Here is a 22,501-nt window from a genome sequence, read left to right as displayed (position 1 = left end):
TTGGTGGAAATAACTAGCATACTACTACTCGGTAAGGTTCTGCAAACTGGGAATATAATAAAAGATAATACATTTAATTGCAAACAATATTAGAGCGAAATGCATCATATTCAGCGAGGTTTTAATGATCGAGCTGCTCTTTGGGGAGGTAGGAGCAGATAAAGCATGTTTTCTTCCCCCTCCCAGTGGCATACAGTAGCTACTCTTTGTTGTCTCCTCCCCTGACAGCGTCATGACGTCAGAAACCACATATATTTCCTTAAAAGGGAAGCTCAAGAGGGATGAGGACTTTTATAGCAGGAAAATCAATGCAGGACTGCACATAAACATCGTGTCACACTGAAAGCAGATTGAGACAGAAGTTGAGGAACTCTCCGAGAGAGGTCCAGTAATAAAATCAAGGATTTCAAAGTCTGAAAACGGAAGGGAAAAATATGAACACTGCTGTGCTTTTATGGTAATCTTACAGTGTATTGCATGTTTGTTCATCCTGATATAATGAACTGCAGATGCAACGTTTCATATCAAAATGCATTATAATTAAAGTAATTGGAAACATTCTCATCTATTGTATCTTTATTTTAATTTACAGCCGGAAAATAACAAAAAAAAAATAAGAGCCGTAAACATCTTGTAAATGCTCATTCATTTTTATACATATCCAATTGTATAGATACGTTAATCACTCATAGCTCCTTCTGACATTAACCTTCATAAATATAAAAGCCTTAGATAAAAGTACATTCACTTATGCTGAAGGAATCACACACAACAAAGCTGCCACTGGAATGAAATAATTAACAGGCCAGTTATCTTCTTTATTGGTAGGACTTGAGCAATGTGATGTAAGAGTTGGTGGATGTGTGCTTATCAGGAAGGGGGGCTTTACTGCAGACTTTTCAACACCTCCACAGGGAGGTCAGAGGTCCTGGTTAGACGCTGTAAGAAGCAGCACCCATGGGTCAAATAGGGAGTCTTGCTCAAGGTCACTTTGCTTGCTGTCACAGGGACCGCCCTGCAACAAGACAGCGTTGCAGATAAAGTTGCAACAAATATTTCATGTTTGGGGATTACAGCAACACAATGAGCAACAAAACCACAAAGTATTCCCAAAATAGATTGAACCATTGAAATCATAAATATACTTTAAATAACAACCAGCACAACAAAATAACAACAACTGCTGACACAGTAATGAGAACAAACTCAGAAACCAACCATCTCTTCAGGATGTGATGAATCAAAACTCAAGGACTGAAAATGATAACTGCTCCTAATTTCATAATGCGAGGCATTGGGGAACAACTGCAAAAAGCAGTCAGAAAAAATATAAATATGCCTTCTACTAACAGACGTACTGGAAAGACTTAAACAGACCACAGCAGTGGTTATACATAATTTCGCCCATTTAAAAATTCACACTTAACTTCACTACTGCTGATTGCTTTCCAGAGCATGTTGCATTAATGCTTAATCTTGAATCGTAATGTCTTGTTTACCTTCCAGGCAAAAACTAGTAAAAGATAAGTGTTTACTGGGATGTATTGAGCAAGTGTCAATGCTCATACTGAAGGAATGAAAACAAAAAGAAGCTGCCTCTAAGGTCGTAAGACACACAACAACAAAACATTTAAGCATGACCTCTAAAATTGTTGAAAGCAATGTGAAGCAAACTAAATGTGCTAAAACTCCAGTATTGTGTTCTGTGCTAGACAAATCTTGGAAAGTAATCAAAGATTTTAAAATTATATTCAAGTTATTTCATGCCATTAGTTATCCCCTTGATTAATTCCTCTTTTCACAATGTGTGCACATCATGTACGTTATACAATGTTTTTCATTGTACTAATGATGCCTTATGAGCTCCATTTCAAGAAATGTCCAGTAGATGTTGTTATAATATGTATAAAAGGAAGAGTAAGGAGGACAATATTCATGTCAAGTGATTTGATTTAATCTCTACCTCCCACTTCCCCTGTATATTCTGACTCATTCCTTGGTCCCTTCTATGGTGCACCCAATTTAGTAAATGTCCCAGTTAACCTCCAACTTTTGTCACTACTTTAAATGTGTCGCATCACTGCTTAGTGCGTGTTTTCACAGAAAATGGCCCAGTAACCTATTAGCACTCTGCTCCTATTGTTTTTGTTGGGTTGGTTGATCATCAAGTCTATCTGATCCCAGACCAGCTGTGAAGATAGGAGCTCCAGCCTGAGCCCCGAGAACCGGACCCCTCTTCCTCACCTGCACAAAGATCACAGAACACCCGATTAGAGATGACATCGACATTATTGACAATATATCCTGCAGCACTTCAATAACCTGGAGAAAAACGTAAATACATGATTTTGTGTTGGAATAGCACAAGAGGTGTGTGTAAAATCATGATTAACAGACTATTTGTGTGTGCATTTATAAAAACATGTTCACGTAGACCATACCTTGTGCAATGGCAGCCAGTTTGCTTTTCTCCTCTGGACTGAGTTGCAGCATTGTGTGAATGACGGGTAGAAGTGCCTGCCTCTCGCTGCCAGATTGAAGGAAGATGAACTGCAGCAGGACGTTCTTGAGATACTCCAGGTTGGCCACACTCTTCTCCCTCTCCTGGTTTCGTTCTAGACGACGAACTTCACTCTTCAGTAACTACAGAAGCAGGTAGAACACATTAGCAATGTTAAATAATAACATGGGCAAGCAAAAAGATACACAAACTAGCAGATATCTTTAATGAGAAGATGACATACGTACTACCTATGACATACCTGGCTCATCATTTTTTCTATACCTGCAACTAAGATCATCACTTAAATCATTCCATGGTACCATGGGTACCATGGAATGATCCTTTGGGATCACATCACTTGCACTCTATTTTGAATCCACAAGGCCAAACCAAAAGGATTTGTATCAAAACTGTACTCATTTTCTTCTGTATCTTCTGACAAACCCTTACATATTGAACAGGTCTGGGTTTTGGTTTTGTAAAGATCTAACCCTTTTTCTTGAACTATGTAATTCCATGCACTCCTGCTGTGCTGCTTCTAAATGATTTGTCCACACTTTCCACTGGAATTATCACAAACATCTTATTGGCCTGACAGCCGCAAAAACAATGCTAGCCATGCGCTGGAGTCCCCCACATACTCTCACAAAACCCCAGTGGTTAGCTAGCTATCTTGATGTTGTGAACATGGAACTTTCAATAGCTAGAATACACGGTGCTAAAGCAATGTTAAATAATAATAATAATAATAATAATATGTTTTTATTATTATTAATCAAGTGTCCCTATGTCCCTGCAGTGGAATATTCTAAGCCTGGAATATTCTAAGCTTCCCAAAATCTGCATACCAACCTACGTACTAGATCTCCCACCAGTGTAGACTAGATTAATTATTTGGCAAAAATAGAAATAGATTTCTGAAAAACTGAAAAAGGCCAACAATGGCATATACACATCCAATACAGCAGGTGGCAGAATGCCCATTTGTAGTTATTTTGGATCACAATAGCAGTACACTGACTAGAGAGCCAAACATGTCATCACCAGTGTGGATGTCTTTCACTATTTCAGAGGTAAATAACACAATTGCAATTTGAAATACAAGGTTTTTGATGTATGCTACTCAACATAATAATTACACAACATTTGAACTGTTCTTTGTATTTGTTGTGTTAATAGTGATGTTAGTAAGATTTGGTTCAGTCGAATCAGAGCTATGCAAAATTAAATCATCCACCTAGCTCACTACATCTTAGCCTTTTTAAATCAACTACTTTTTAAAATATAAAAAAGTGAAAGTATCGGTTATCTCATTGGTATCGGCTAGGAGAAATCTGCTGGAAATCCATATTGTGCACAACTGAAAACAAGTGTATTTACCATTAAATAGCAAGGTCACTTTTCTTAGTATACAAAGTGACCCAATTATTTTGTATTAGGTCACAAAATATGCTTTTAAATCATAAAAATAGAGTCAATATACAAATGGTTTGTGTTGGTTTGCCAATCTCGATCATAACGCGAATATTACGGACACTCACGGAAATTAATTTTGGTCAGCGCTACTTCCCGTAACCTTACGTCGCACATAACAAGTATGGCGGCGCCCTCTGAGCTGCTGCTGCTGCTGCTGTCTAGAGCGTCAGGAGAGAAGCGTTGAAACGCGATTTCTGAACATTTATCATCTAGGTTTTCTGGTCGAACAAGTGAGGAAGCATTAAAGCCATTTGCCCTCGAGAAAGATGGGTTTAGAGCGGTTGCTCTGCGGGGCACTGGAGTGTTACTCCAAACAGGGTCGACTCGTCAATGTTCAGCAAAAAGTCAGAGTCTTTCAAAACGTGTCGATGTCCAACATGGTTGCCTGTGCAGCAGGTCACGGCGGCAGGATGTTCGTCCTCAAAAGCCGCCGCGGTGTCGCTCACAGGCTGCCGGCTGCTCGCCTCTGCACCTCCGCCCAGCCCTCCAGAGACGTCGTCCTGTTCGAGCACGACAGGACCCGCTTCTTCCGGCTCCTCTCGGTCTTCTGCGGTGGCCAGTTCCTCTTCTGGACATACCTGGGCCACTTCGCTTACACTGGGCTCAGAGACACCGGTAAAGGGAAGGCCAAGACGTCCACCACCACCGGACTCGCGGGGATGTGGAGCTTTGAGATGAACCTGGGGTCAAACGCCTGGAGGTACGGCTTCACGCTGGGGTGCCTGACAATAGGAGCATGGATGGTCGGGCTCGGTGTCCTGTTTTGCAGGCGCTCTGTCAGCCAGGTGGTTTTACATCAAGGCGGGAGGATGGTGACAGTCTCCACACAGTCACCTTTGGGACCAGGCCGAGGCCGGAGAATAACAGTCCCTCTGTCACAGGTAGCCTGTCATGCTCACAGACACGAGTCCCCCTCATTCATCCCCCTCAGGGTCAAAGGACACAAGTTCTACTTCCTTCTGGACAAAGATGGGACTGTGAACAACGCCAGGCTGTTTGATAACACTGTCGGGGCTTACCGGCCAGTTTAAGTTGTTGTTCATGACACTGTTGCTAAAACTGTATTCCACACCAACACTGATTGCTTTTTTACATGGCTGCCAAACAAATAAGTCAGTTTCATTGTCTCTCTTCATTTAAATAAAAATCTATGAGATCAAATGTGGACTCTTTTAGGGTTATTTTAGACACGGGTGAGATGCATTTCAAAGTATAAGTAGCCTAGTCTATTTGGCAACACCTGGAAGGTGTGTAACATTGTCCTGGATCCATCTTTTCTTATATGGTCACATATGTTTAGTTTCTTTCATATGTATTGTCTACATTACAATTGTATTATGTGTGTTATTCTGTGCACACATCTGGGAGAGGGACACCACCTTCCTGAAGTTTCTTCAATTTTCTTTCCACCGCTAAAAGTTAGAGTTTTTCCTTATTTGCTGCAAGCGTTCACGAACACAGGGTGTGTATGCTGTACAGATTCTAAAGCCTCATGAGGCAAATGACTTGTGATATTGGGTTATATGAATACAAATTACATGACTTTCATACTGAAAATCACTAATTGGAAATTGTATCACTCTGCTGTGAAATCAAAATGATAAACGTCTTTGCTAGTCTATAGGTGTGGATATACATACGGTGATCTGCTCCATGAGAACAGCATTGGTGGCCTCGGTTTCATGCAGGAGGCTGTTCATATGCTCCATGCCGCGCGTGGCCGTGCTCAGCTTGAGACTGAGCTCGTCTTTGGTGGGCTCCACCGTCCACACAAAAGGCTCTAGAGACCAAACCAAAGACACGTTTAAGATCCCACTTTTAGAAGGTTATGTGCAGTCATAAGTAATCATGTCTTTTTTTTACCACGTAGCATAATTGATCAAATTTAAGTCGCGAACAAGTGGAAAAGCAAATGAAAACTTAAAAACGTGTTTTTAAAAAAAATAGATACATTAAGTGAATAACAATCCCTCCAGTCTATGGTGAAGTAGAATGCTGTACTCATTTATAACTTACCATTCCTTGAACCATACAAAGATGGAGACAGGGTGAGTGTTCAGCAATTTGAATATGCAACTTGTGAAACAAGTGAAGTTCTGTACACGTTGCTTTTACAAACTGAATAACTGTTACACGGTGCAGCTCCTGTTTCATACGCACCTTGTTTGGGGTCCGGGGACGTGAGAAGCTGCTCCAGAGAGGGCAGGGGCGAAAGAGCAGGGGACGGGTTCTCAGTCTCAGTGGTCTCCATTCCCTCGCCCTCCTCTCTGGCCATAGAACGGGGGTCGCTGAGGAGCATCATTCCCAGACCTGCCTGGTTCTGATCTGTGTTTCTGCGCTGGGCGTCTGAGGTCAGGGACTTACGGCCGGACTGGATCGCCACTGAACCTGAAAGTGTGTAACGGTTGCTGGAAGTTATTTATTAATTGATTAGCAGGTCAATACAAGCATATTAAAAAGCAGTGAATGAGGTAAAAAAAAAAAAAAAACATTTCAAAACTAAATCTAAAAATATTCATAATTTGGTTAAGGGTGGGTTGCAAAAAATAGGAGAGCGTCACAGGTTATCTTAAATTTAAGATTCAACTATGCCAAACCCAATTCCCCATTGTTGTGGATTTATTGCAACATTGAATTTTTTGCTGCTTGATATTTCCCTGTGTGAATAGTGCAAAAGCTCAATAAATAAGGGCTGAAAATACACAAATAAATCATTTGTGGATCTCTATTGTCAAAGAGCACCTCTGAACTGTGCTGATACAGTATGATCAATCTTAAACCAGACTACACACAATTCCCACTTAATTTAACACCAAATTTTTAGTCAGTGTCCTACTTCATTGCGACATGAGGGGGCACCAGACACATTGGCGTTAACCAGATCATCGGTTGGCAGAAACAAGGACGACAAGCGTGAATAGAAAGGCGAGAGGGAAGGGTGAGGTGCTTGAGGGAGTTGGTGGACAAAAGAGAAGATTATGATTAATGGACCTAAAAGGCCAGACGCTAAACCAATCCCCTCGCCTTCACACCTCCAGTCTGCTACTCTTACCCCCTCTCCACATGCAGCTGAGTGAGAAGAGGGAGACGCTGAAGTGCGACATTGTATAAATGTTTGTGTAAATGCATTAGAGTTTGACCAGATTGTGTAATCTAATCAGGGTTCAGAAAAACGTTGGAAATCTTTTTAGCCTTTAATACTGCGTCTGCTGGTCGTTGCCACTTCTGATCCTTGACAAAATACTCCTTGTTATAGGATGTGCACAGATGTAATTAATTAAATCAGTTAGAGGCTCAACACTCGGAAGGAAAGACTCATGATAAATCAACCTGTAGTTTAAAAAAAAAAAAACAGCTATGAAGGGGGTAAAGGACAGCAATTAAGAGGAGAATTAATTTCCAGGACCAAATACTGAGCACAGTCTCTGCAGAGCCATGACAACCGTCAGCAACAAAGCGAGGCCTCAACCAGTTTCTGGAATTAGTATTTGTGATTTGTGTTTATGTATTGATGTATTGGATAGATTGAGGAGTAAATGCAAAACAAAAATGAATATAGATCCATTTCATAAAAAACTAAAAAATACGAGGCCAGTAAAAACTGTCCAAGGGCCAGCAGTTTAATGGCCCACCTGCCCAATAAACACACTGGTTTTGAACCCCTTCTGCATTTTAATTGCCATTAAATCCAAATTCAGTGGTAAAAAAGGCAAACATTGTATATCGGCCTTTTCCTGGCGTGCATGTGCGAGGCGCTAATGATGAGTCTCTCCAGATGCCACAGTGAGAGGCGGGAAGAGAGCTGAGGAAGTCCGCCAACACCTGGCTATGCTGGAGTGACAGAGAGAAACACACACACACACACACACACACAGTTTGAATGCAGAGGGCAGCTGTGTGGGAGGTGATGAATGAATTCCAATGCTGCTCTACTGATAAACACACCAACATGTCCTTTCCTCCGCTCTCTCTCTCCCATCATTCCTCTTCAAGAAAAGCACAGCAAACAAGACGGAAACTTGAGTGCTCTTAACACCTGCAGATGCTTTGATGGATCTCTTCATATGATACCGTTCATGCACCCATTGAGCTTACTGCAGTCTGTTTGAGCAGCATTCACTTATTGGATCTTTCTGCCTCATAATATAATAGGTACATTTGTTACCTCCCCCGTTTCCACTGCTACTTCATGTACAGAATCAGGTACTTATTGCCTGAGGAAATCAAATGGATCAAGTTTTCGTTAGTCTTACTGTTCTGGCTCTGCAGGTGGAAGAGTTGCTCCTCGACACGGGTCAGCTGGCCCTGCAGGGTCTCCACGGTGGCCCGGTGGTCATCCTGCAGCTTCCTCAGCTGCTCCCTGTAGATGTGGCGCTGGGCCTCGACCTGGGAAGACAGGTCCTTCTGAGCCTGGGACACATCCAACCTCAGAGCCACGTTCTCCGACTGCACTGACAGCAGCCTGGGGGTGGACACAGTGTGAGAGGAAATGAAAAGAAGAAGAATGCCATGTGAAAGAAAAGTTAGGAGGCATATCGGGAGTGTGAGAGAACATATACTACATATCAACTTGGTAGTATTGTAATCGAGGGACAAGCCGGCTCACCTCTCACGGAGCTCGGCCTCCTTGCTGACGGTTTCCTGGAGGATCTTGTTGTGTCTCTCCAGCAGAGTGTCGTGTTCAGTCTGGAGCTGCTGCAGCTCTGCTGTGCTGCTCTGGAGGCTCTGCTGGCTCTCTGCCAGCCTGGACCTCAGCTGCTCTACCTGCGAGGACAACTGCTCCCTGCCAGACACACCACACATTCATTATATTCACACCACTCCTACAGTGTTGACTGACACATAGTAAATATGATCCATTGAGTAGCTGTCATCGTACCTGCAACATAATAACAACATCTACATTCTCTCTTATGTGATATGTTCTGTGTTATCAGACCTGATCCCAGCATTGATTTAGCAAATGGCTTTTGCTTGCGTTACACCAAATGCAATAGTAAGAGAAGCATTTTTTTGTTTGTTTTGTTTGTCATGCATTGTCATACTGGTGTCATACTTACCTCTCTAATTTGCTAGAGTCTCCTTCACTCTGGGCAGTGGTTTTACTCTTCTGCTGTTTGAGCACATTGTGGACTCGCACCTTATAACCGTCAAACTCGCCAGCTGTTGACATGAGCTCTGTCTGGAATCAGCACAAAGATTAAGCACAGATGCACAGTAAATAACACAGAACGCATTTACTGGAGATTCTATAAACACTTGCACAATTCAATCAGACATGTTTTCAACCCCATTCTCGACAGACAAAGGATTGCAGTCACATCTTGGTGGTATTAAAACAAGAAGCGGATTAATCTATTAGTCATTTTACTGGAAATCAATTAACAAAACAAATGTTGTTGCACATGTCAGCTTCTCAGAGAGAAACTGTTTTTTAAACTGTTGGTCAAATTAAAAGTCATCACCTTGGGCACTTGGAACTTGAGATGGCCGTTTATTTTACATTCTAAAGATTTCATTATTAAATCAAAAATAATTAAGAAATTATTAATGAAAATAGTTCCACAAGCTGCAGGCCCATATATCCCCACTCTCTAAATACTGAGCATGAGCTGGTGCAATTCAATTCAATTCATGTTGTATAGCCCAATATCACAAATTACAAATTTGCCTCAGAGGGCTTTACAATCCGTACACATTCAATTGAATTCATCCAAGTGTCTCCCACAGTCGCAGCATCTCAAACACTAATGCTGATGTTCTCTTGAGCAATGGTCTTTACTCTGGTGGAGCTGTTCATTCATCAGTGAGTGTATACAGAATACACTCTACAGTCGAACCCTGTGTGTGTGTGTGTGTGTGTGTGTGTGTACCTTAGCATCATCTCTTTCCTGCTGCAGACTGTTGAGGCGTTGCTGCAAGGAGCTGTTGGTTCTCTGTTGCTGTTCCAACGTAGACCTCAGCTGCTCCTGCAGACGGTGTCGCTCGCCCGTGAGCTTGCACACCTCGATCTAAACGCACAAACATACACAGACTTTAATGTTTGACATGTGTGGGACTGAAATGTTGATGTATAAAGCTATATTGTATCAAAGGGTTATCTGAGAGAAGATTTTCTAGGAATGCCAGCTGTGTTACCTTTGAGTTTTCTAGCTGCTGTTGATTAGCCTCCAGCTCTCCTTTCAGAGAGGCCTGCAGCATCAAGAGGGAGCTTTCCTGCAAACACACACACACACGCACACACATTTAAATGCTTACACCCAAAGAAACATGGCACAATGATTAAGTATTTCCAACATCTTCAAGTCCTCCCCAACAATCATGCCCACACATGGTTGCATAACACTATTTACATTCATCAGGCAGCAATGTTACACACAGTAACAACAAATCATGTGGGACACACACACAGAGAGAGAGAGAGAGAGAGAGAGAGAGAGAGAGAGAGAGAGAGAGAGAGAGAGAGAGAGAGAGAGAGAAAAGAAGAAAGAAACAGACCTGCATCTTGGCATCAGCCAAGTCCTTCTTGGTCTTCACCAGCAGCTGTTTCATCTTGGAGGTTTTCTCCTCCCCCTGGTCCAGCTGGGACTTCAAATCCTCTGGAGACACAAACACACGTACACACATGCACACAGACAGAATACAATTTTTTATGAAATACATAGTGTCCTGAGATTTCTTTTCGTAATTTTCTTTATTACACAGTTTGACAGGGCAGCTCTGCTGGAATAATACATGTGTCGATCAGCGAACGCGGACTGGAGTTCTTAAAACTGTGCACTAACCTGCAGTATTTATTACTTTGTCAATATAAAAAGGACCATTGTACATTCTTTTGTTAGAAATTCTATTTGGGTAGGTGAGTGTCAGCCATCTCTGATATGATGGCTCTGATGCAGTTAGTTTGATGGCATTCTTAATGTAGAATTGGTGACAACCCTACATGTCTGTGGAATCGTGCTGTGAACCAACACCAGTGTGAGCACAGCTGGTATGGTTTTATTATCATGCAATTTAAAAATAAATTATACATCTATCCTTTACCGCCCAGCTTGGAGCCAATCTCAGCTCCCAGTTATAGAAGTATTATTCTATGCATGAAATAGTGAGTGTAAATGTAAATGACTCATACACACCGATTTCCTGTTTGAGTGCATCCTCCTTCTGGGTCAGGTTGTTTATCTGGGCCTTTAACTTCTCAGCACACTCATCTCTATCTAAAAGTTTGGCATTGAGTTCTTTCACCAGGCGTTCGTAGTCGGCCATCTCCATGTCCAGCAGAGAGCTCTGCTGCGCCCCCTAGAGGAAGAGCCAATGTAGTACATCATTACGGGGAACAAAGCTAAAACCTGATCTCTCTTCAGTCAGGTCATTAACTCAAACCGTAAGGGATAAAAAGTACTCCTATCGAACAACTGACTTTATCTTTATCCATCATTTTATTGACCATTCAACACTTATGTGAATACACTTAAATAATTTACAAAATAAATCAAATCAAGTTTATAATTAGCAGTTGTCCCATTGAAAGAAAGTATTTAAGATATAGATATGCCAATAAAGTTTTTCAATAGATTTCTTTATCTGTGATTGTGTGTTTGACTTTTAAGAACCTTCAGGAGACTGCAGTAGTTCTCACAGTAATTTAAAGTCCCTAAAGTCTTGAAATATACAATAATTACACATTTCATTCTAATGTAGTTTAACAATTACTATAATAATGTATATTTACGGTTATTATTATCTTTAATAATAATGCTCATCTTAAACATACTTCCTCAGTATACACTATATACATATTATCACAACTAATAGCAAACTGTATGGGGATCTTTTCAAAAACAATAGACAGCGTCCAGTTTAGATTATCCATATCAATCTAAAGAAATACTGTGTTTGTTAGGTTGTACTAACAATGTGGACACATGACAAGAAGTCAGACCTCCTGGCAGCCTCCATGTATACTGCTGTACTTTGTGGCTCTCCACTAATGGAAAAACAACAGCAGCTTCTGTGCTGTGGGCTAGAATTGCTCTCTTTCTCTTTGAGAGGTGCTGCTGTAGCCGCAGGCCGGCCATCACAGTCCAGTCGCTTGACTGGACAGGCCCTCAGAGACACTAGTGTCCAAGAAGCTGTGTGTGTGTGTGTGTGTGTGTGTGTGTGTGTGTGTGTGTGTGTGTATGTATGTGTGTGTGTGTATGTGTGTGTGTGTGTACCTTGCGTAGCTGCTCCAGCTCCTGGGCAGTCTGCTGAGACTGTTGCTGCTGCTTGCGGAGCTGGGCTGTCAGCTCTTCAACCTCCTTCGTTGCAGATGACAAGTCCTGGAGACGCAAGCAAACACACATGCATACACACATACAAAGGGGGTTTCAGTATTTATGTACCAGGATTTTATATAATTATATCAACCTTCATGCGCTTACAGCGGCGTAGGTCATATGACTTTTTTTGTTAGTTAGTGTATTACAAGATCAGCTAAAATACAAAATTGTGAGTAGAGGCTGGAATGTCCATCAATAAGCACATAACATTAACAGAGTATTCATCTCTCCTTATTTCTACCTTGATCTTCTGTTCTTTCATTGCTCTCTCAGTCAGCAGGTCCCTGTCCAGACTGGTTGACTGTCTTTGTAGCTCCTGGTTTTGAGCTTCCAGCTGCCTCACTGTGCTCCTTGCCGTCTCTATACAGGCCAGCAGGTTCTCCTTCTCACTGCTAAGTGCCTCTGTCTTTAAAAGCATGAACAGTTCATGTTACAGGTGATATAAGATGGCAACTAAGAATATAGAGTGTAGAGAAAAGGTGATTTGATGATAATTTTTCGATGAAACAAGGGTTGAGGATATTCTATGATCCTTTGAAATATCACTGAAGAGAGAGAGAGAGAGAGAGAATGCCATTTTACTTACTTCAGAGTAAAAGGCATTCACCTTTAAATGCACATGTGGGCAAATGCATTACATCTGCATGAACACTCGCAACACATTCTAAAGTCATTCATGCAAATCTGACAGCGCCAGGCTCTGAGGGATTTCTCTGCAAGGAACACTGAACCAGCAGCAGCTACCTCCCCTCACCTGTCAGCCAAACAATGAAACTATGATTGGTAAACAGAGATGTCCAGACGTACTCTTACGTAGATCCCTGACTAGCTTCCAGTCTGCCTGCCCCCCCCTCCCCCCCTGAGACCCATGAGTATAAACAAGTATAAACCTGTGTCTCAGAAAATGGTGTTGCACTAGAACAGAGCAGATGGAAGCTATAGTCCGCTCCATTTACCTGCCTGTTATGCTCTCATTGGAAAGTGACAGTTATGAGCTTGGGGAGAGGAGAAAAAATAAAAAAAATAAAAAATAAAAATATATATATATATATATATATATATATATGAACAAAATTCCTCCCTAGCTCACCCAGTCACATCTGATGGGCTATTTGTGGATGCTGGTCTGTCGAGCAGAGCTGGGGAAAGGGTTGCTAGCTAAAACGACTCACTGTAAATCAGATGGAAACTGAGTTATGCGAGAAGTATTGGAGATATCTATTGCTGGACAAAGTGACACTGCTTAGATTTACTGGAGGGCGAGAGCAGTTTATGTATTTGTTAGTAGTAATGTCTGGCTGTGTGTGTGATTGAGGGTGTGTCTGTGTTACCTGTGTGACAGCACTGCTGAGTCGTTTGGTCAGCTCAGCCATCCGTCTTTCCGCCTCCTCCACCTTCTCCCTCTCTTTATCCAGTTGCTCCGTCTGCCTGTCGTAATCTATCTGCAGATTCTACACAAACAAACGTATACTTATGCATTACTGGAAGCCGGTTGAACAGCGAAGTGAAGGTAAACACTGCATCCCAGATACCAGCCCCATTTACATTGGAGTATAGGGCAAAACTCTCATTAGAGACAGCAGACTGGTTTCCTCTCTAATGGAGATACAGTCGTAAAGCACAGTGCCGTCTGGGGGCTTCTTACGGAGATCTCTGGTAAGTGAAATCAGGCAAAAATTTCATTTTCACAGCCATCATGCTTCCACTTGCCAATAAGCATATATTAGGAACGCATTCAATTAATCATGTGTGACAGTTTCATTTCGGGTCAGCTCATGTTAGACTTCTTATGAAGAAAACATAATCATTTACATAGTCCATCAGATGGAGAGACATCTGGACACCAACCACTCTGTCATGTTCAATCAGTCATGGATGCAGAAAAGAACAAGGCTCAGTGTAAATATGTGTTGTGTCTTGTGTTGTCAATATCCTTACATGAAAAATGCTAAGAATACTGGCTACATTACATATTTACCCATGCTCTATTTTGGAATCTAGCAGAAAGATTATTCATTTGTTTTAAAGTTCATCATTTTGTACATCAATTGAAATAATGACGTACAGTAAAATATGCATCATACACCACATTATGTGAAATAACAAGGCTTTTATATCCATTTTTGGATATACTGTTTGACACAAAAGTTCCTGACATGTATTCACGATCACAAGTCCGTCACCATTGAGCTGCCAATCCAAACCCAGTGGCCACCAATCTAAAAAAAGGCTGTTTTCCGTTACTGAATAGTTTCCCTTTTTCAGGCCTGCTGTCTTAACCTGGCAGCAGCTATTTGCATCAATGTCTTTGTGGGAGTAACTTTTAGTGTCGGTTACAATTACAGAATATAAGCAGGATATTCTGGTAGTTCTTCTGTCCCACATAGTAACTTACCTTGTAGCCTTCAGCACCATGGATGATATCTTTCATAGAGCTGCTCACTTTCTCCCTCTCTGCCTTCAGGGATTCTACTCCCTTCTTGAGGGACGCAACCTGGAAGAAAAATAAAATCACAGATTCAGCCATGTAAGCACAGAGAGGATAACGTATATTCTGCAGGAAACACTAACATGTAACTCATGTGTATTTACTTTACGTTCAAACGCCATGTTCATGTTGTTAAATATAGAATAGCAACAATTACGGTTCAGAAACGCCGCGCTTCACTCTACCTCTTTCTTACTGGTTTCCAGCTCCTTCTTTGCTTTGATGGCGACTGCCTTGATTTTGTTCATCTTCCCATCTTTTTCTTTGTGTTCTTTCTCCAGGAGAGCTGAGGGGAGCAGCAGTCACAAGGTCTGAGCAACATTCAGAATTTATAATCTATAATTTGTATTTCTATAAATTGTTTTTTGAAAGACTATATATTTAGTTAAATAACAACACGTGTCACCTATTTTCTTTGTGATCTCACTGGCTGTATTTTCCTCAGAGGAAGCAGCCTGAGCAGCAGACTCCTGAGAGAAAACATCAGAAGAAAAAACACTCCAATTACACCTCGTTTATTGTTTTAAAAGGAAGTGTAGCTTTCTTTGGTTTGAAGCTGTCGACGTCTAATATTTGTGTTAATATTCAAACGTGATCATTATTATCATTTTCATGAGGAAAATGTTCCCCGAAAATTGGCATGAATTGTTTTTGGTTTTCTCCAGAATTGGATTTCAGGTAGAGCGGATGAGCCAAAACCCTCCTCCAAGTTATAGAAAACAACAACTGCAATATTTCTAAAGCTAAAAGAAACATTGCAATTATCTACTATTTAGAACCCACAGATACATTTTCTACAAGTTGACTGTCCAGCTGTCACCTGCACATGTTAAATATTGTACTATATAACTTTGAGTCACCATGTTCAAGTTTGGAAGAATTTCTGATTTTGGCAATTTCCAATGGTGCTACCAGAAAAGGCACCTTTACACACATCTGGTCGATTAATGTGACTTCTTGATCATGTCTGATGAGGCAGTTAAAGCAAAAGATGGTTACTCATAATTCATTATTTAAAATATTTATGATCAGTCAAATTCCCATTTCTTGTGGACTAAGAAGTGTTGACTACTCTTCTTAATTGTACTTGACACAACAGGAGCCCCCTCACCTGGAGAGCAGCAATTTCACTCCTCAACTGAGACACAAATGAATCCTTCTCTGTCAGTTGATCTTTGAGCTCTTTCTCCATCCTTCTCTCCAGTTCCTCTTCCTTCTTTTCTTCCTTCTCTTGAGTCATCTCAGAAATGTGAGCCTGCAGTCTCTTGTTCTCCTCATTAAACTTCTCGTTGAATGACTTCATTTCCTCCAGGTCTTTCTGCAGCCCTTCTGTATCCTTCACCACCTCCTCCAGGTTGTTCCTCAACATGCTCCTCTCCTGTTCCAGGTCTGCGATACGAGCCTGGAGCTCCTTCCCCGCCTCCTCTAATCCCATTACCCCTTGAGCCTCCTCAAGACTACTCCTCAACAGCCCCCCTTCCTTTTCCAGCTCATCCACGCGTGCTCGGAGCTCATCAACTTCCTCTGTGGAGTTTTTGAGCACTTCAGGATGATTTTCCTCCAGGGCTGTGGTGGTGGGGCGGGCCTGATCTGCCTCCTCTGCCAGTGAACTCAACTTTGCCTCTAGATGATTCTTTTCAGACGTCTCCTGCTCTAGCTGAGCCTCCAGGGATGCCAGCTTGGAGCCCAAAAGCTCCCTTGTTTCCCATGCTTTGGAAAGTCCAGAAGATGCCTCTTCCAATTCTCGTTGGAGGTCAGTCTTCTCTGTGGAGAGGTCTTTGATAGTCAGCTCTAAAGCAGAAACTGTCTCCTGTCGTCTTTCCCTCTCCTCTTTCAGGCTCTCCTCCATCTTTTCCCTCTCCTCTTTCAGGTGTTGCACTTCATCCTCCCTCTCTTTCAGGCTTTTCAAATCCTTCTCGTTCTCCTCTCTATGCAAAAGTGCCTCTTTCTCTTTCTCCTGAAGCATCCTATCGATTTCTTTTGTTCTATCGTTGTTTTGCTTTTGCATTTCCTCTTCACTGTGCTGAAGCTGGGACTGTATTTCGTCTCGCTCTGCAGTCAGCGTGTTGACCATCTCTTTCAGTTCTTGAGTCATGTTTTCCTTCACTTGCAGCTGGGAGAGGATCTCCACGTTCTGCCTTGTCAGTTCCTCCACAGATTGCTTCAGCTCACAGGCTAAACTGGTTTGTTCCTCTACAGACGACTGGAGTTTCTGGTCCTCACCGGCGAAACCGTCAAGCTTCAGCCTCAGGTCTTGTAGGTTCTTCATCAGAGTGTTTTTCTCCTCTGTACCGTCTGTCACCCTCAGCAACAGTTCATCCCTCTCTTGGCTAAGTTGTTCCATCTGGTCTTGGAGTTCCCGTACAGTATTTACCTCTTGCTCCTTCATGGCTTTGTACTGAATGACAAAATCTGTCGTCTTCTCACCCAGTTCGGTCTCCACGCCTTGCAATATGTCTCTCATGTGTTGACACTCGTCCACAGCGGAGTCTCTTTCTCTGATCAAGGCGTCACACTGGGCCCTCAACGCCTCTGGATTCAAAGGGTTTTGGTCCACAGGACTGATTGCTGATTCACTTCCATCTTTGTGTGCTTCACTCTGTTGCTGAAAGTCTCCTGGGACTTCCTGTTGGTCAGGGTCCCGGATTACGGCTGGGTCACTTGGAGCACTTTCCCGGTTCATTTGCAATTCATTGAGTTTGAACTCCAGCTCTTCTTTCTCCATCTGAAACTCATCCTTTGCCTTTTCCAGCTCTGCCTCGAGCTCACTCTTTACATTACTGAGCAGGGTGAGTTCGTCCTGTAACATGGTGCTCTGGGATTGAAGTTCTTCCAAAGCTGCTCTCAGTCTTCCAGTCTCTGTCTCGTCCCCATCGCCATGGCTGGAGTCACCCTGACTGCAGGCAGACAGCTCCAGCATTTTGGCAATCCCTGAACCACGGGCCGGGTCCTCGTCTTCCTCCTGCACATCCTGCAGGTAGCTGTCTGGAAAAATAAGGGTAACTTTAGCTGAAAAGGTATTTTCTAATCTAATCAATGATGTGAACAAATGCACACAGATATATAATACAATTACAATTAACAATGTTATTAACAATTCTAATGTTGATGTTTATTAATCTTTATCTTTTGTTTATTCATGGCGTAGCCTGGTGCACAATCATATCTTTTTTTAAATCACACTCTAGTCAAATGTTGTAACAGCCTGCAGTAAGTCAGGTGCCCTCTAGGGGATCAGGTGATTTCAAGTTGACTGTAAATACACATTTTACAATTCATTAAAACAATATTTAAATGATGAACCTATAATAAAATAACTTTTAGCTGCAGCCCAAATTATGCTTGTACCACAAAAAGTCTCTTTGCTGATAAACGGGGTTACCCTCATGTTCAAAAGAGAAGCGAAGGTTGTGCACACACAGTAGTGTTTCCTTAATAGGTGACATCACCTCAAGGAAACAGTGCGTATCCTTCACTGTGACAGATTGGGTTTCTGTTCCGGCCTCTTTGTTTAAATTAAGTGCTGCCGTACCTTTGAGAGCGAGCTGCTCTGTCAGCTCCTCGTGGAGCAGCAGGAGACGCTCCCTCTCGATTTCACAGTCCTCCTCCAGAGCCCTCATCTCGTCTTCGTGCTGCAGACTCTTCTGAGCCAGCTCCTCCTTCAGGTTCTCCACCTCCTGCTGGGTCTCTGTCAACTCCCTTTGGTGGCTCTCCTGCAGCTCACAGATCCCTTGGGCTTTTAGCTTGTGGGTCGCTTCTAGTTCAGCTCGAAGAGTTTCCAGCTGAGCTTCTAAGCAAAGGCGGACCTCTTCAGTGCTCTCTTTTGCCCTCTCTCTTTCTCTTCCACTCTCCCTGTCGCTTTCTTCCCGCTCTTTCAGTAATTTCTGGAAAAAAGCCACTTCTTCTTGGTGTTTGCTGTTGGATTCCTCGATTCTGCTCTCTAGGCTCTTGAACTCTCTTTGGTGATCTTCTCTTACACGGTCAAGCTCTCCTTGCAGCATCAATAGATCACCCTGTGCAAAATAACAGTTATGTAGGTGTGTTACAGCAATCTGTAGTATAAGCGGCATGCATTAATAAATAGATTCAACAATTTACAGAACTAATCTCAAAGGTCAGAGTGTTCAGAGAAACCCTGTAGAATACAGTAAAACCGGCAAATTAATCAGTGTGCCACATCATTTAGTATTTGTGTTGTATTTTACCTTGGCTTGCTGCTTAGCCTTCTCTAGATCTTTACGAGATAGAGAAAGACTTTGCTGGGTTTCTGCCTTCTCCAGTAGTAAGGCATCCATCCTCTCAGTTAGCTCCTATTAAAACACACACCCACATGATTTGCATGACGCGGCATGAAAATAAAGCACAACTACATGTAGGAATATGTAGAGCAGACACGTGACTAAATCAGGCCTCCACACAAACCTGTATCAGAGTGGAGTCATCTGAACCATTGTTATTGTTTTTAGATTGCTCTTTGAGGGATCCAACTTCTCTTTCCAAATCTGAAAAAGGAAATATTGTCACATACTTAAATGCATCCGCTATTTGTCCACAGATCCAAACAAGCCTTTACATCATTTAGACTAGAGCTACCTGCACATCTGCCCTTCATCTTTTGCATGACAGCCATCTGCTTCTTTGCAAACTTGATAAGGTCATCTTTGGACAGCGTGTCCAGCTGAGAATAAAATATAAGAAAAGAAAAAAGGGAAGCATGAATTTTTACCAAAATACTTATCTAACAATTAACCATGTTCCTACAAATCTAGACAATATTCTGTGTTTGGTTATGTGCAGTACCTTTGACTTGGCTGCACCTGCTGGTGATGGAGCCGCAGACTCTGCTCCAGTCCCACCAGGGTCCTGTTTCAGTGAATTGACAAACAAGAAATGACAAACGTCACTAGGTACAGATTGCGACAAGGACATTAACAAGCTCTTCAGGTTTGCCGTATAGTTCTTCTTATTTTGACAGATTGACTGATAAAAAAACAAAACACAGCCAACACGGTATTTCCTTTAAAAAAAACTAAATTGAATGTTGCCCTGCTTGTCGGCAAATGTACGTTGTTGATCAAGCATGTTTTAAAAGCTTGTACGCTTTATTGGGAGTCGGTTTTCAATTCGGCATATATTTAAACAAGTATAAACACTGTAACTTATATGTGGGCTGTATAAAAGGTTCGTCTTGCCCTGTGTCAACATTTACACAAATACACTTGCTGGCGGAGGCGAACGGAGTCACGGAGTCGGTGACGCCGCCACACGGTTTGGTGAAAAGGTTCACAGAAGCCGGTTGTACCAGAGTAATGGAGGCAATGCGACAGAGTAATACCATGTTCCACAGAGTCACAGATATTCAGCGTGTTTAGTTACCTAAATACATATCAATGTTTAGAATGAAGTTCGCTGAGTAAACCGGATATAAGGGGCAACCTAACCTGCTAATTGGTGTTTACAGCCCTGTTTCACAGTCCCAAGCGCCAGTATTACAAACGACAGAGCATGAACGTTATATTAAGAGATAACTTAAATATGCTATACGTGCATTACTCAATAGAGCCAGACTGGCTAATGCTAACTCCCCGACACTGATCGTTTACCTCCATCTTAGTCGAAGTTCAGCTACTTCTCAGTCGTCTGGCAGCCACAGGGTTTGCCAGTAAGTCTACTGGACAGAGTCGAAGCGAAATCTGAAAAAAATTCCGATTTCTTGTAGGTTTAATACTAAAACACCCCCCTGTGTTTTGGTTTCTTGGTTACCAGGCTAAAGCAACGACGTTCTTCCGCAAACGTCATCCACGTGACGTTGGCGCAGGTACACGTCACACATTAAACAGGATCTTTTCTTGATCTCAGATCAACATCCATGTTTTTATGTTCCGTTTCTTTGACATATTTTTGCAGACTGTACCCGTAACAACAATCTGAATTATTGCAGTCTACATTATTCACCTGTCAGATACAAATATATCATAATATATTACATTAGTTATGAGGAAATGAAAAATACTAGTAGACTAATCAAGTTTAACTGACCCTTTGTACACCTGTCAGATACAAATATATCATCTATTTTTTTTATGAGGAAATGAAAAATACTAGTAGGCTAATAAAGTTTAACTGACACCCTTTGGACATGGTGTGGTTAAAAGGAACCAAATCTTGCATTGCATATCAGCCGACCTACAGTGTTACCTGGAGGTAAAAATAACATTAACCACACATCTGATGTCTCAGGGCCTCCAGTGTGGGATGAAAATGCCACATTAAGACCTTTAACCTGTTTTGAGACAGATGGTTTGAACAAGATGGTGTCCAAACAAGATTACAATATAGAAGAGGCAGGCGTAAAAAAAACAACTGTGGCCCATAGCCTCAAGAATCTCAGCTGGGAACATACAGTAAATGTGTTAAATGGGCTATTACACAGATGAGTAACCTTCCACTGTGACCATTTATGAAAGTAAGCTACATTACATGTGTGACTTAAAGTGGGTGTATTACATCACAGGCAGCAGAGGTACCTCTACATGGGTTGTTAGTTAATTAAAAGAAGCATATCCCAATAGTTGTTTACCCACAGTTAGCCAACAATGAACATGTTGTAAAGTACACATTAGTGTTTTAACGCCCTTAACGTTTTTTACACGATTCATTTGATCACAAAATTAATTTAAAAACAAATGATATGTATGAATGTACCTCACAATTCATACTTTCTTCACGTGTTCTGACTTTGATCCATCCTCAGTTGTTCTTAACACCTGTGCTGCCAGACATGTGGATGGCATGTCCCCAACCTTTGCTTACATCCTAATTAAATATAATATCTAAGTAATATAATATATTGTATTCTGAATAAGATACAGACTCATAGACATGCCTTAATGACAGTTAAACACAAGTCTTGATGACCAGTATTGAAAAAGTCCCAGAAATGAACATAACACAGACACCTTGTTTGGAAATATATAGAAGCAGTTTGGAGACAACACACATTTGACAAGATTGACAGAGCTAACTGCTCTGATTGTTTGTTTTTGTACTGTGTATGCAAGACCATATGGGTCATTTCATAAAATCATCCTAAAGCTGTCTGATACTACAACCATGTTTTTTTTTTAAGGCTGCTATAGAAGGGAGGGGGGGGGGGGGGGGGGGGCTGACACCAAGCCTGTCACAAAGTCAGTGGATTGCCTCGCTGTGCTTCTGTATTCCCATCACGTGAGGTCCAGTTTTATCTATTGAATATGGAGAGCATCTGTTTTGACACGAGTGATAGAAGCACTGACAGAGGCAGCTTAGCGAGATGCCTCTCATCCTGACAAGGCTTGGGTGCTCCGGGCAGAAGGGCAGGGGCTCTGCCGTCTCCTTGTCTCATCTGGAAGAGACCCGTTTCTGCCTTCCACTCAGCCTGGGTCAAACACACCCATCCATCACAGCCCCTCCCTTGTTTTCTCCCAGGGCATCAAGCAGTATTTTGCAGCCATTTTTCTCCCCCCACTCGTGGCCGTCAGTCAGGAACGGCTTTGCAGTAATATAACTGACACTGGCTGGCGTTCAGGGAGTAATGAATAGCCAGCTGGGTCTATCAGGACACTCTTTCATGCTTCTCCCTCTCTCTATAAGTCTTTCTCTCTCTCTCTTGCCTTCTCCTGCTAGTTTTGTCTCAACATAACCAGATTTAACACAAAGTGCGGTACATCCTCC

General features: G+C 42.0%; 2 protein-coding genes across 2 annotated transcripts; one reads left to right on the top strand and one right to left on the bottom strand.

The window, feature by feature from the left end:
- Positions 1 to 797: 797 nt before the first annotated feature.
- Positions 798 to 20,593, bottom strand: LOC117750134 (GRIP and coiled-coil domain-containing protein 2). Its single transcript, XM_034561118.1, has 24 exons — positions 20,392 to 20,593; positions 19,589 to 19,651; positions 19,382 to 19,466; positions 19,211 to 19,290; positions 18,994 to 19,098; positions 18,321 to 18,801; positions 15,900 to 17,773; positions 15,195 to 15,258; positions 14,974 to 15,074; positions 14,696 to 14,794; positions 13,632 to 13,751; positions 12,542 to 12,706; positions 12,196 to 12,300; positions 11,116 to 11,278; positions 10,478 to 10,578; positions 10,118 to 10,195; positions 9,853 to 9,990; positions 9,040 to 9,161; positions 8,586 to 8,762; positions 8,233 to 8,441; positions 6,140 to 6,367; positions 5,620 to 5,759; positions 2,442 to 2,643; positions 798 to 2,244 (listed from the first exon to the last, which is right to left on the bottom strand). Exons 1-24 carry the CDS (start codon positions 20,395 to 20,397, stop codon positions 2,171 to 2,173), a joined length of 4,980 nt encoding a protein of 1,659 aa, XP_034417009.1. The 5' UTR covers positions 20,398 to 20,593; the 3' UTR covers positions 798 to 2,170.
- Positions 4,085 to 5,140, top strand: tmem223 (transmembrane protein 223). The gene has a single exon (XM_034561119.1). It carries the CDS (start codon positions 4,246 to 4,248, stop codon positions 5,008 to 5,010), a length of 765 nt encoding a protein of 254 aa, XP_034417010.1. The 5' UTR covers positions 4,085 to 4,245; the 3' UTR covers positions 5,011 to 5,140.
- Positions 20,594 to 22,501: the final 1,908 nt, after the last annotated feature.

Source organism: Cyclopterus lumpus, chromosome 21 (assembly GCF_009769545.1).
Source record: "Cyclopterus lumpus isolate fCycLum1 chromosome 21, fCycLum1.pri, whole genome shotgun sequence".
Lineage (NCBI taxonomy): Eukaryota > Metazoa > Chordata > Actinopteri > Perciformes > Cyclopteridae > Cyclopterus > Cyclopterus lumpus.
This window is presented reverse-complemented; position numbering and strand designations above follow the sequence as displayed.

Bases quoted from the DNA above. Each gene is read 5' to 3' on its own strand.
- tmem223 (XM_034561119.1), top strand. From the start codon at position 4,246: ATGGGTTTAGAGCGGTTGCTCTGCGGGGCACTGGAGTGTTACTCCAAA.
- LOC117750134 (XM_034561118.1), bottom strand. The intron at 19,099-19,210 runs GTTTGTGTGGAG...GTGTTTTAATAG, and splicing joins ATGACTCCACTCTGATACAG to GAGCTAACTGAGAGGATGGA. The intron at 10,196-10,477 runs GTCTGTTTCTTT...GTGTGTTTGCAG, and splicing joins TGGCTGATGCCAAGATGCAG to GAAAGCTCCCTCTTGATGCT.